At 47.7% G+C, this 12490-nt stretch overlaps 1 protein-coding gene across 2 annotated transcripts in view; it reads left to right on the plus strand.

Annotated features, from left to right (window-relative positions):
• The window catches only part of Zw (glucose-6-phosphate 1-dehydrogenase Zw), a 48938-nt gene that overhangs the window by 13129 nt on the left and 23319 nt on the right, over window positions 1-12490 (plus strand). For both annotated transcript variants that reach the window (XM_069318677.1, XM_069318678.1), the window contains exon 3: window positions 5802-6012. In XM_069318677.1, coding sequence (XP_069174778.1) covers window positions 5802-6012 — 211 coding nt within the window. The remainder of the gene's footprint in view (window positions 1-5801; window positions 6013-12490) is intronic.

A 12490-nucleotide genomic window follows, 5' to 3' on the forward strand; every position in this document is an offset into this window, starting at 1 on the left:
ATTGCTTGAAGTATATATGATTGTTTGAAGTAAATATGATTGTTTGAAGTAAATATGATTGTTTGAAGCAAATATGATTGTTTGAAGCAAATATGATTGTTTGAAGTAAGTATGATTGAAGCAAATAGGATTTTTTAAATATGATTTTTTGAAGTATGAGACATCAGTGTGCAGGTCACGCCCTGGTAAGACCCGCCTTGCAACCTGTGCATATGTTAGAGCAGGTAGTGAGCATTACGAATGAACATTCTATACGTCATCGTGACACTAAGAACAAAAATGAGGTCTCACACATCCCAGAGAGAGAACTTTGTTGTTGTTTTAGATTCAGCTACTCTGGGAACAAATAGTTCCAAGCAGCACGGGCTATGGTGAGCCCGTAGTGGACTAACCTGGCACAGGAGCGGGTGGCTGTAACTGTCCCCCCACAAGGAGAACGTTTTCTGACTAGAATATGAATAGGATTCCTGAGCAGTTCCACCACCGCCTTAGGCTATACGGCCGCTCCTTAATTTATGTACTTGTGCCTAGATTGCAGGTGCCTCTCGTGTTTCAAGGTCATGATGGACTACTCTTCACATTCATCTTTTTTCACATCATTTGCCCGAAATGCTGTGCGTACTAGTGGTTTTAGGTATTGTATGTACTAGCTCTAGCTGTAAATCCAACATTATGTTTGTAACTCATCATCTGTGTATGCACTTTTACCTGAATAATAATTTGAATTAACGGTGTTAATCTTCTTGTATCGCACGTTGATAAGATATGTAAAGCAGAGATAGGAGTTGAAATTTATTGTTGTGATGTGATACAATATTTTTCCCAGCACAAGCACACGAGTCCTTGGCTCTGGATGAGGCCCAAGTTCAGATTACAATCATTCCTGAATGTGTCCAATTAAAGTGAAACCAATTGCCAGATTGGTCACGCTCAAGAAATCGGAGGAGGGGGCACTAGAGGAGCCTGGATGGTGTTATAACACGAGGTGAGGCCTTGTACCGGACGGTAAAGTTGCTCAACTCCACCAACGGCTTTCTCCACCCCGGATATTGCCGGACACGACCTCCCTCAACATGCGGGCACTGTAAGAGGGGCGGGCAGACACGCGCCGGCCGCCCAGAGGAAATATAACGGGAAAGGGCACAGGAACTGAACATCTCCCGTCACGCAGGGTGCAGTCGCGCCTCCACAGATCTCCAGTGTCAGTGATTAATACTGGTAATGGCTCAAAAGGGCCACCACTTACGGGCTATTCATGCCCGTGCCACCTTTTGGGTGGCTTAATCTTCATCAATCAGTCAATCAGGAACTGGGTTACGGTCTATTCATGCGCGTACCACCTCTTCGGTGCCTTAATCTTTATCAGTCAGGAACTGGGGTCAGTGGTGAAGAGATACATACACCAGCCTACATAGATTTACATAGACTACATACACCAGCCTCCAGTGAACACATGTATCTGGAGACCTAGTGACTATTTAACACAAAACCTGCATCTTCTCTGAGCAGTTTTGGGTAAACTTGAGGGTACCGAGACCTTAACAGTGGTGTAAACAATCCGTGCTCACCAACAAAGTCCAAATGAGCATTCCATGCAGCAGCTAAACCACCTGGTTTATAGAGGGCAAACACTTTACACACACACGACTCACAAGTGATGACGCTCCAACATTTCTCGAGCAGTGCTTCGCTGACATCCTCTGTTCGAATCGCAACGCTGTAAATGATTTTTTTTTATTGAGATATATACAAGAGTTGTTACATTCTTGTACAGCCACTAGTACGCGTAGCGTTTCGGGCAGGTCCCTGGAATACGATCCCCGCCGCGAAGTTTCGGGCAGGTCCCTGGAATACGATCCCCGCCGCGAAGTTTCGGGCAGGTCCCTGGAATACGATCCTCGCCGCGAAGTTTCGGGCAGGTCCCTGGAATACGATCCCCGCCGCGAAGTTTCGGGCAGGTCCCTGGAATACGATCCCCGCCGCGAAGTTTCGGGCAGGTCCCTTTAATACGATCCCCGCCGCGAAGAATCGTTGTTACAACCAAGTACACATTTTACTGTTGAGTTAAACAGAGGCTACAGTTAAGGATTTGCGCCTAGTAAATCCTCCCCGGCCAGGATACGAACCCATGACAAAGCGCTCGCGGAACGCCAGGCGAGTGTCTTACCACTACGCCACGGAGACTGCGTGATCCCACGTACTGCAAATACTAAGAAAACAATCCTCAACAGAACCTAACTGACGCCAAACTATACATAAGAACTTTAATATATAATAATAGTAATTTATATATGATAACAAACCTATTTTGAATACACGGTTTGTAATAATTTATGAATGTGTCTTGGGGGGGGGGGGATGGCCGCCGCTTTAACGAGCCTGATCTGATGACAGTTCAAATAGTAACGCTGTAAATGCTTCACCACGTGCTACATGTACAGTACTAATCATTGCCAACAGAACCTAAACACCTAACCAATTCAATTCAATTTCTTTCATTATTGTGCGCCCCATACCCATCCCGTGGGCGGTGGTGGAAAGGGTTACAGAGGCACATAATGGGTTCAGGAACTGAACCTCATAGTTCGTTTAGCTAAGCAAGTGACAATACTTATAGTACACCCTGGTACAGTACATGTCTGGTACTCACAGTACACCCTGGTACAGTACATGTCTGGTACTCACAGTACACCCTGGTACAGTACATGAATGGTACTTACAGCCCTGGCCTGAGGGCTGAGTGGACAGCGCCCAGGGTTCGTAGTCCTAAGGTTCGGGGTTCGATCCCCGACGCAGGCGGAAACAAATGGGCAGCGTTTATTTCACCCTGATTCACCTGTTCAGCTAGCAGTAAATAGGTAACTGGGGAGTTAGACAGCTGTTACGGGCTGCTTCTTGGGGAGTAACAAAAAAGGAGGCCCTGGTCGAGGACTGGGCCGCGGGGATGCTAAGCCCGGAAATCATCTCAAGATAACCTCAAGAAGATGGTAACCCGCGTATATACATGCTCGTCTGTCCTCCATAGACACGGCTAGACACCTGTAAGACTACAGCTACTTTTCGACTTGAGAATGGTCCAGGACGGACCGAAACGTCGTCGTCCCTTCACCTTCTAGTGTGTGGTCTGGTCATCATTACATGCAGCAGTCAGGCGATGAGCGCTCAACCACATGTTGATTTCAATCACCTTCAATCACATGTAGTAAATATTGGGTACAGGTTAAGTATATCATCAACTGATCAAAGGAACTTGGGTCAGAGGAGGAGGACGTGGTTGAAGTGTTCAGTGCCTCAAGGCAGAGTAGGAAAGGAACCTACACCCCCCCCCCCCTCAACGATATCATCCCCCCCCCAATGGCAGGGGAAAATCCCACCACAAGAAAAAGGCTGGAGAGTGGGGAAATTTCAGGTATGAGGTATTTTTCAAGGAACCTGTGTGATGCTCCAAGTGGCACAGGTTGGGGCGCATGACGGAACACTGAGGCAACGGGGTGTTAAAGTAGTTCTTAAACAACAAGAGACATCACACTGCACGGGAGTAGTCAACACATGAGGAGTGGTGTGTGTGTGTCATGTGTGAGGTGCGTGGAAGAGGTCGCGTGCAGCGCCACCGGGAATGGTGGCGTATGGAATGGTTTGGCCACCAGGAATGCATTTATGAAGTAGACACACGTGAGACAGCATACCAGCGCCTTAACCAGACAACATGCCATGGGTAAACCCTAGCTCATCAGATGCTCATCCCCCTCTCCCTGTGATTGGTGAAGATTAAGGCACCCGACAGGTGGCACGGGCATGAATAACCCGTAACCCTCTCTCTAACACAAGTAACAGCTCTCTACTCACATTGGTTTTAATATGTTCGCTATAAAACTGTTCCTTGAACGTGGTTATGACAGTCTTAATAAAAATAATATAATGATTAAAACCGACTCCAGAAGAGCCGTTCATTCCTTAGGAAGGCTAAGACATTAATGTAAACCTAACGTCAAGAGTGTTCCTGCTGTAAGCTGCCGGCTGCTGCTGCTGCTAAGCTGTTAAGCTGTTGGGTGGACATGGGCGTGGAGCAGTATTAGTAACTCACTCACCGCACATGTTTGACGGGAGACATCTCCCGTCACGCAGGGTGCAGTCGCACCTCCACAGATCTCCAGTATCATCTATTGATACGGAAATGGCTCAAAAGGGCCACCACTTATGGGCTATTCATGCCCAGTGACACCTTTTGGGTGGCTTAATCTTCTCTCTCTCTCTCTCTCTCTCACATGTAACCTGCCCCTCTATACACAACTGTCAGCCACTTCTCTTTCAATCACTTGTGCACGTAGCTTCACAACATTGTCACTTGCTTAGCTCAATGAACTATATGGGGCTCAATTCTTGATCTCATTATGTGCCTCTGTAGCCCTCTCCGCCCACGGGATAGGTATAGGGTGTATAATAAAGGCTTAAGCTAACTATAGCACCCTGGGCTTTAAGGAATAGAAGTCATAACAAACCGTGGAGCTGGACCTGAGACACGCATACAGACCTTCAGCTCTTGGTGACGTCATGTACAGTCCTGGTGGCCAGCAAATGATCACGGCTAATTACACCGCCTCACCTAACATAACCTAAATTAACTAACCTAACCTAATCTAATCTAATCTAATCTAATCTAATCTAATCTAATCTAACCTAACCTAATGTGATGCATTTGTCCGTTTGCCCCCCCCCCCCTGTCAAGGCACCCACAAACGTAATGTTAGCACCGTGTAAAGTTTTGCGCTAGGATGACTGGTCGGTGAACGTGTTCACTTTGTCCAGTTGTCGTACCAGCCCGGGAACTTCCCGGCGGCTTGCCAGTCAACACTAGGAAATGTTAGAGTGGAAGGTGCCCTCCTCCTCCCCCACCTGGCGGGGGGGGGGGGCTGCTGGTGTCCTCCACACCTGAGGAGGAGGAGGGCTGCTGGTGTCCTCCACACCTGAGGAGGAGGAGGGCTGCTGGTGTCCTCCACACCTGAGGAGAAGGAGGGCTGCTGGTGTCCTCCACACCTGAGGAGGAGGAGGGCTGCTGGTGTCCTCCACACCTGAGGAGGAGGAGGGCTGCTGGTGTCCTCCACACCTGAGGAGGAGGAGGGCTGCTGGTGTCCTCCACACCTGAGGAGGAGGAGGGCTGCTGGTGTTCTCCACACCTGAGGAGGAGGAGGGCTGCTGGTGTCCTCCACACCTGAGGAGGAGGGCTGCTGGTGTCCTCCACACCTGAGGAGAAGGAGGGCTGCTGGTGTCCTCCACACCTGAGGAGGAGGAGGGCTGCTGGTATCCTCCACACCTGAGGAGGAGGAGGGCTGCTGGTGTCCTCCACACCTGAGGAGAAGGAGGGCTGCTGGTGTCCTCCACACCTGAGGAGGAGGAGGGCTGCTGGTGTCCTCCACACCTGAGGAGGAGGAGGGCTGCTGGTGTCCTCCACACCTGAGGAGGAGGAGGGCTGCTGGTGTCCTCCACACCTGAGGAGAAGGAGGGCTGCTGGTGTCCTCCACACCTGAGGAGGAGGAGGGCTGCTGGTGTCCTCCACACCTGAGGAGGAGGAGGGCTGCTGGTGTCCTCCACACCTGAGGAGAAGGAGGGCTGCTGGTGTCCTCCACACCTGAGGAGGAGGAGGGCTGCTGGTGTCCTCCACACCTGAGGAGAAGGTGGAAGTGTGTCAAAGTATAAACACCGGCATTAGGAGTTACTTCGCTACACTGGTCTTCGATGTTGTTTAAGGAGAGAGCGTTGGATTGTCTCGGGGTGACTAACTGGGTATTCCTTTGTTGTCGCAGGTGAAGGTGCTCAAGTCGATGCGGGAACTGACCGTTGATGACGTGGTCCTGGGTCAGTACGTGGGTGACCCCGCCGGCGAGGGTGACGCCAAGGAAGGCTACCTGGACGACCCCACCGTCCCCACTGGCTCCGTCACCCCCACTTACGCCCTCGCCGTCACCACCATCCACAACGAGCGCTGGGAGGGCGTGCCCTTCATCCTCCGCTGTGGTGAGTACCCGGGCTCCTGAGGGGAAGGGAGGACAGTTAGCAGGAAGGCCAAGAATAAGCACAAATCAATGTTGACCAGACCACACACTAGAAGGTGAAGGGACGACGACGTTTCGGTCCGTCCTGGACCATTCTCAAGTCGATTGTAAATCGACCACAAATCAATAGTTGAGGAGGAAATAAGGTTTTGTCACGCCAGCTTCAAGGTCCGGCTTCTAAATGGCACAATTTATTTATGACCAAGGTCATTTCTGCCAATTTGACCAGATGTCAATTGGCCAATAGCTTGGGCAGGATTATGTTGGTAGACCCGTGACGGCTTAGTGTGCTGGAGGAGGAGGAGGACCTGCCCGCTGGAGTGTGAGTGCTGGTACTCAAGTGCAAGCCCTTCACAAGTTCTCTACAGAGTTCGCCATTAATTGTTGAGAGCATACGGTAGTTGATGAGAGTTGTGGTCATGTCAGACCAACATGCTAACTGTGCCTCAGGAGGGTTATAAAACATGTTACCCAACATTTCAGATTTATTTTTGTTAGTTTATTGTGCGCCCCATACTCATGTTGTGAGCGGTAGCGCAAAAAGAATTACAGTGGGCAGTAAAGGTCTTTATCAGACCTCAACGGAGATTATTACATTAACAATCTCATCGGTCACACCTTATAATTAAGTCAGCCAGTTACAGAGAATGTTCTATTTCCATAGCTATGTATTTACAGGTAATCATTATACATGAATGGTAGGTTTTGTCGCTTATAGGTAATTGTTTGAGCTATGGAGATATTATCAGAGTCATGCGGGTTTTCTCCTTATCATATGGTGTACATAAGCAGTGTCTGAGGCCACGTTCAGTCAAACATGTGGGAGGGTTACATGTGTAAAGGAGGAAATGTATATGTTTATCCTCTCAGAATGTTCGGTAATATGTTTATTGCTTGTGATGTGTGTGTGTGTAAGTATTAACACGATGTACTGAACGGAGGTGAGAATAGCTTGAGCTACCTCATCCCTTTGTGTGTATTTTTACCTCAATAAACTTATTTCAGTTTCAATGTGGGAGGGTTTAGCGTGCCTGAGGCGACACGTGTATATACACACGTCAGCTGTGTGGCGCTCGTGGCGCCGACCCGGGTTTAACCACCGTGTAATTGAAGCTTCCCCGGGCGACACGGAAATACTCCTTCATTATCTTAGAGCTTAGAAGTAAGAGCCTTGTAACATGGTGGGGGGGGAGGGGGGGCACCGTGCCACAGGTGGCCACGTGGGTCGGGTAAATGTTGGCCCCGAGGCACTCCTGGCGCTGACGGTCGAATGGCCTCGTCTGCGGTAGTTCACACATCATTGTAGTGTCCGAATTTACCTGAGGGCCACCATCTCTCTCTAGTGGCCTCGACGGGGATATGGGGGGTTAAGCTTGCCTTTCTACTCTTTCCACGAGCAAGTCTTACATATATCGTGAAATATATCAAATGAATGTTATAAGGGAGGCAAGGGAATTATCAGGGGGAAAGTGCCAAGCCATTACGACTATAGCACTGGGAAGGGGGTCAGGATAAGGATTTGGGATAGGACAGGGAAAGGGGGACGGAATTGTGCCCAATTACTTGGATGGTCGGGGATTGAACGCCGACCTGCATGAAGCGAGACCGTCGCTCTACTGTCCAGCCCAAGTGGCTGGACGAATGTTATAAGGAAATTAACATAATTTCCACGGCTGCTCTTATCTTCTGACGACAATGTTATAAAGTCTAGTCTAGAGAACGAGTACGGAAACTAGCCCACATCTGGCTCAGGCATCTGTACACCAGTTGATTGACAGTTGAAAGGCGGGACCAAAGAGCCAGAGCTCAACCCCCGCAAACACAACTAGGTGAGTACAAAAAGTAACTTTAGTATTCAAGATCAAGTAGTATATTGAAATAATAAAAATCCATGTCAACAGGATAGAGTAACAGGCTATTCCTACCCACTATTACAGGTCCCTTTAGGAGGGGTTCACTAATCCATACAGTACACACATTATAATAGTATTTGACATTAGAATATTACATTTACACGAATTATTTACACAGTACAGATCACCAAATTAATGGAAATAAATTTAATAATACATTCTTGGTGCAAAGTGTCTGTCTATTCGTATCTCAAAGAATTCGTATTCGTTTCTGCCCGAAACGCTTTGCGTAATAGTGGCTTTAGGCATTGTATGTACTAGCTCCTATCTATAAAGCCAACAAACTTTGTAAAATCTCTTTATGTATGTACCTTTGCCTAAATAAAAATTATTATTATTATTATTATTAATTGTCTCTCTTAGCATATCCCACGACCCCACACGCACGCCTCCCGAGTGGGACCCAAGACCTGAGACAAATATGAACCCCTCTACGTCAGCGCTACTCTTTTAAACAAACCTATCCTATCCTGCCATAACCTAACCTATCCTGCCATAACCTAACCTATCCTGCCATAACCTAACCTATCCTGCCATAACCTAACCTATCCTACCATAACCTAACCTATCCTACCATAACCTAACCTATCCTACCATAACCTAACCTATCCTGCCATAACCTAACCTATCCTACCATAACCTAACCTATCCTGCCATAACCTAACCTATCCTGCCATAACCTAACCTATCCTACCATAACACAGCAAAACCTTAACCGAGTCATCAGGTGACGACACTTCAGTGGTTGTTAACAAAGCCATCATGCATCAGGTGACACGGTACTTATCGCTCCGGTCTCTGGCCTTATCCTTGACGCCCCCCCCCCGCCCCCCCCGTCACACATTAACAGATGTTCCACCGTGTGAAGACGAAAGTGACCTTCCTTAAGGTCCTCGCAGACTCACACTAATTACACCCTGAGTGAAAGGTGATACTAGACTGGGTGACGGTGTTCAGTGGATGATTGGATGTCCACTAAATGGGTGACTGGATACCGTAGTGTTGTGGTGATATTGTGATGTGTTCTATGAAGAGTAATGTATATATATACATTAATCACACTCTGTGATTAATGTATATATATATATTAATCATACTGTGATTAATGTATATATATACATTAATCATACTCACTGTGATTAACTCCGTCACGGTCTCACGTACGTATTTCCCTTGAAGAACTATTTTTACGTCTCTTGAGCGGTGATTGGCTGATTTCTTTTCTGGGAAATCCTCGAGTCGACCAATCCAGACCATCCTCCTGTTTTGGTAGTAATTAGAGTAACGTTGAGGACCATATACCGACGTACAACGAATTGAGAAAGTTGAAAAATCTGAACTATTGAGTTGGGCAAAGTGGGAAAATTTTGTTTTTACTTGTGATGCTTTGGTAAACTAAACTAACCTGAGCTTACTAGGTTGTCTGAGGTTATTGTGAAGCTCTTGTGTTGTGGGTTATTGTGAAGCTCTTGTGGGTTATTGTGAAGCTCTTGTGTTGTGGGTTATTGTGAAGCTCTTGTGGGTTATTGTGAAGCTCTCGTGTTGTGGGTTATTGTGAAGCTCTTGTGGGTTATTGTGAAGCTCTTGTGTTGTGGGTTATTGTGAAGCTCTTGTGTTGTAGGTTATTGTGAAGCTCTTGTGTTGTGGGTTATTGTGAAGCTCTCGTGTTGTAGGTTATTGTGAAGCTCTTGTGGGTTATTGTGAAGCTCTTGTGTTGTGGGTTATTGTGAAGCTCTTGTGGGTTATTGTGAAGCTCTCGTGTTGTGGGTTATTGTGAAACTCTCCTGTTGTGGGTTATTGTGAAACTCTCGTGTTGTGGGTTATTGTGAAACTCTCGTGTTGTGGGTTATTGTGAAACTCTCGTGTTGTGGGTTATTGTGAAGCTCTCCTGTTGTGGGTTATTGTGAAGCTCTTGTGTTGTGGGTTATTGTGAAGCTCTCCTGTTGTGGGTTATTGTGAAACTCTCGTGTTGTGGGTTATTGTGAAACTCTCCTGTTGTGGGTTATTGTGAAGCTCTTGTGGGTTATTGTGAAGCTCTTGTGTTGTGGGTTATTGTGAAGCTCTTGTGTTGTAGGTTATTGTGAAGCTCTCGTGTTGTAGGTTATTGTGAAGCTCTTGTGTTGTGGGTTATTGTGAAGCTCTCGTGTTGTGGGTTATTGTGAAGCTCTCGTGTTGTGGGTTATTGTGAAGCTCTTGTGGGTTATTGTGAAGCTCTTGTGTTGTGGGTTATTGTGAAGCTCTTGTGTTGTGGGTTATTGTGAAACTCTCGTGTTGTAGGTTATTGTGAAGCTCTTGTGGGTTATTGTGAAGCTCTCCTGTTGTGGGTTATTGTGAAGCTCTTGTGTTGTGGGTTATTGTGAAGCTCTCCTGTTGTGGGTTATTGTGAAACTCTCCTGTTGTGGGTTATTGTGAAACTCTCGTGTTGTGGGTTATTGTGAAGCTCTCGTGTTGTAGGTTATTGTGAAGCTCTTGTGGGTTATTGTGAAGCTCTTGTGTTGTGGGTTATTGTGAAGCTCTCCTGTTGTGGGTTATTGTGAAGCTCTCGTGTTGTGGGTTATTGTGAAGCTCTCGTGTTGTGGGTTATTGTGAAGCTCTCCTGTTGTGGGTTATTGTGAAACTCTCCTGTTGTGGGTTATTGTGAAGCTCTCGTGTTGTGGGTTATTGTGAAACTCTCCTGTGTTGTGGGTTATTGTGAAACTCTCCTGTTGTGGGTTATTGTGAAACTCTCGTGTTGTAGGTTATTGTGAAGCTCTTGTGCTCAACACGGGTGATGTTGAGATAATCTGCTCCCGGACGCAGGTTCGAATCCTCGTCACGGCCCTTGTTCATGAGATAATGGCTCCTGCAGGGGGTACGGGAAGGGGTGGGGGGGGGATGGGAGAGCTGGCCAGCGGCTGGTCACAGCCCTTGGATATCTTACTCTCTCCTGGTCCACCTTCAACTGCTTCACCCTTGTGGCTTCTATGACGAAGAGTTGTAGTCCTTCGTCCGGACTCCGTCACTCACCCGTCCCCCGGGGCGGCTCTCACGGACGCTGCTGGGGGGGGGGGACTATGAAGTAATTTTTGTTGTCTTTCTTACCACAAGAGGATGTAGTTAAGTGGGCGAGTGCTTCGCTAAGTCCCTCCTGCAGCGCCAGAAACCTGCGGCTGGCTGGTCGACCTGAGGATTGTACTTGATTGATTGATTGATGAAGATTAAGCCAGCCAAAGGTGGCACGGGCATGAATAGCCCGTAAGTGGTGACCCTTTTGAGCCATTACCAATATCAATAGATGATACTGGAGATCTATGGAGGTGCGACTGCACCCTGCGTGACGGGAGATGTCTCCCGTGGTACATGACTTTGTTTGTTGTTGTTATAGATTCAGCTACTCGGAACAAGTTCCAAGTAGCACGGGCTATGGTGAGCCCGTAACTTACCTGGCATAGGAGTGGGGCAAGAAGCGCGGGCTATGGTTAGCCTCGTGGACGGGAGATGTCTCCCGTGTGTACATGACTTAGTGGAGGAGGTTTGTAAATATTAAGGAAGTTGGGAGAGGTTACCAGGAGGGAGTGGTGGTGACTCAGAGACTGGTGAGGTACATAGCCGTGCCTGGCTGGACTCTGGTCTATATGGCCAGGTGTACACTTAAGGGTGTAACAGAAGCGAAAAAGAAACAGGGAAAAAGGAGGAAACCCCACCTCCATTTAATACTTTGACCCAAATATCAGAGTAACAAGATTATCGCGAATAACCGAACTCAATTACGGGCTCACCATAGCCCGTGCTACATGGACATTTCGTTCTCAGTAGCTAAATCTAAAACAACAATAACAACAACAATAGCTCGAGTGCATGGGGGAGTTGTGTAAAACCCTGGTTTGTGCCTCGGAGAGGCTGCAGGATCCAGTAAGTTCAGTAGAACTTCGGTTTCAACTTCTTTTGACCATGTCGTAGCTCAGTCGATTAAGGCAGCGTCTGGGATGCTCTCGGACGCAGGTTCGAATCCTCGTCACGGCCCTTGTGGATGTGTTCATGACAACATCAACATTACAGGTTAGAAGAACCTTACTTCTCTGTATATATGAACTGAGAGTATGTATATTGTGATTTGTATGTGTGTGTTGAGGGTATACTTTAGTGGTGGAGCATGTTGGGGACTACAGTATACTTGGTGGCTGGTCACTAGGCTGTCGTGGTGGGCTTCATAACCCCCTCCACAGGTTGGTAGGCCTCTAGCCCAACATTAACTTAATTCAGAAGCTCGGGTTGAGGAGTGTGATGGGTCTTATAATACGCACGCACGCATGCACACACACACACACACACACACACACACACACACACACACACACACACACACACACACACACACACACACACACACACAGTGTGTGGTGGAGGCTGACATCCATACACAGCTTTCAAGTGTAGATATGATAGAGCCCAGTAGGCTCAGGAACCTGTACACCTGTTGATTGACGGTTGAGAGGCGGGACCAAAGAGCCAGAACTCAACCCCCGCAAGCACAACTAGGTGAGCACA

Source organism: Procambarus clarkii, chromosome 91, assembly GCF_040958095.1.
Source record: "Procambarus clarkii isolate CNS0578487 chromosome 91, FALCON_Pclarkii_2.0, whole genome shotgun sequence".
NCBI lineage: Eukaryota > Metazoa > Arthropoda > Malacostraca > Decapoda > Cambaridae > Procambarus > Procambarus clarkii.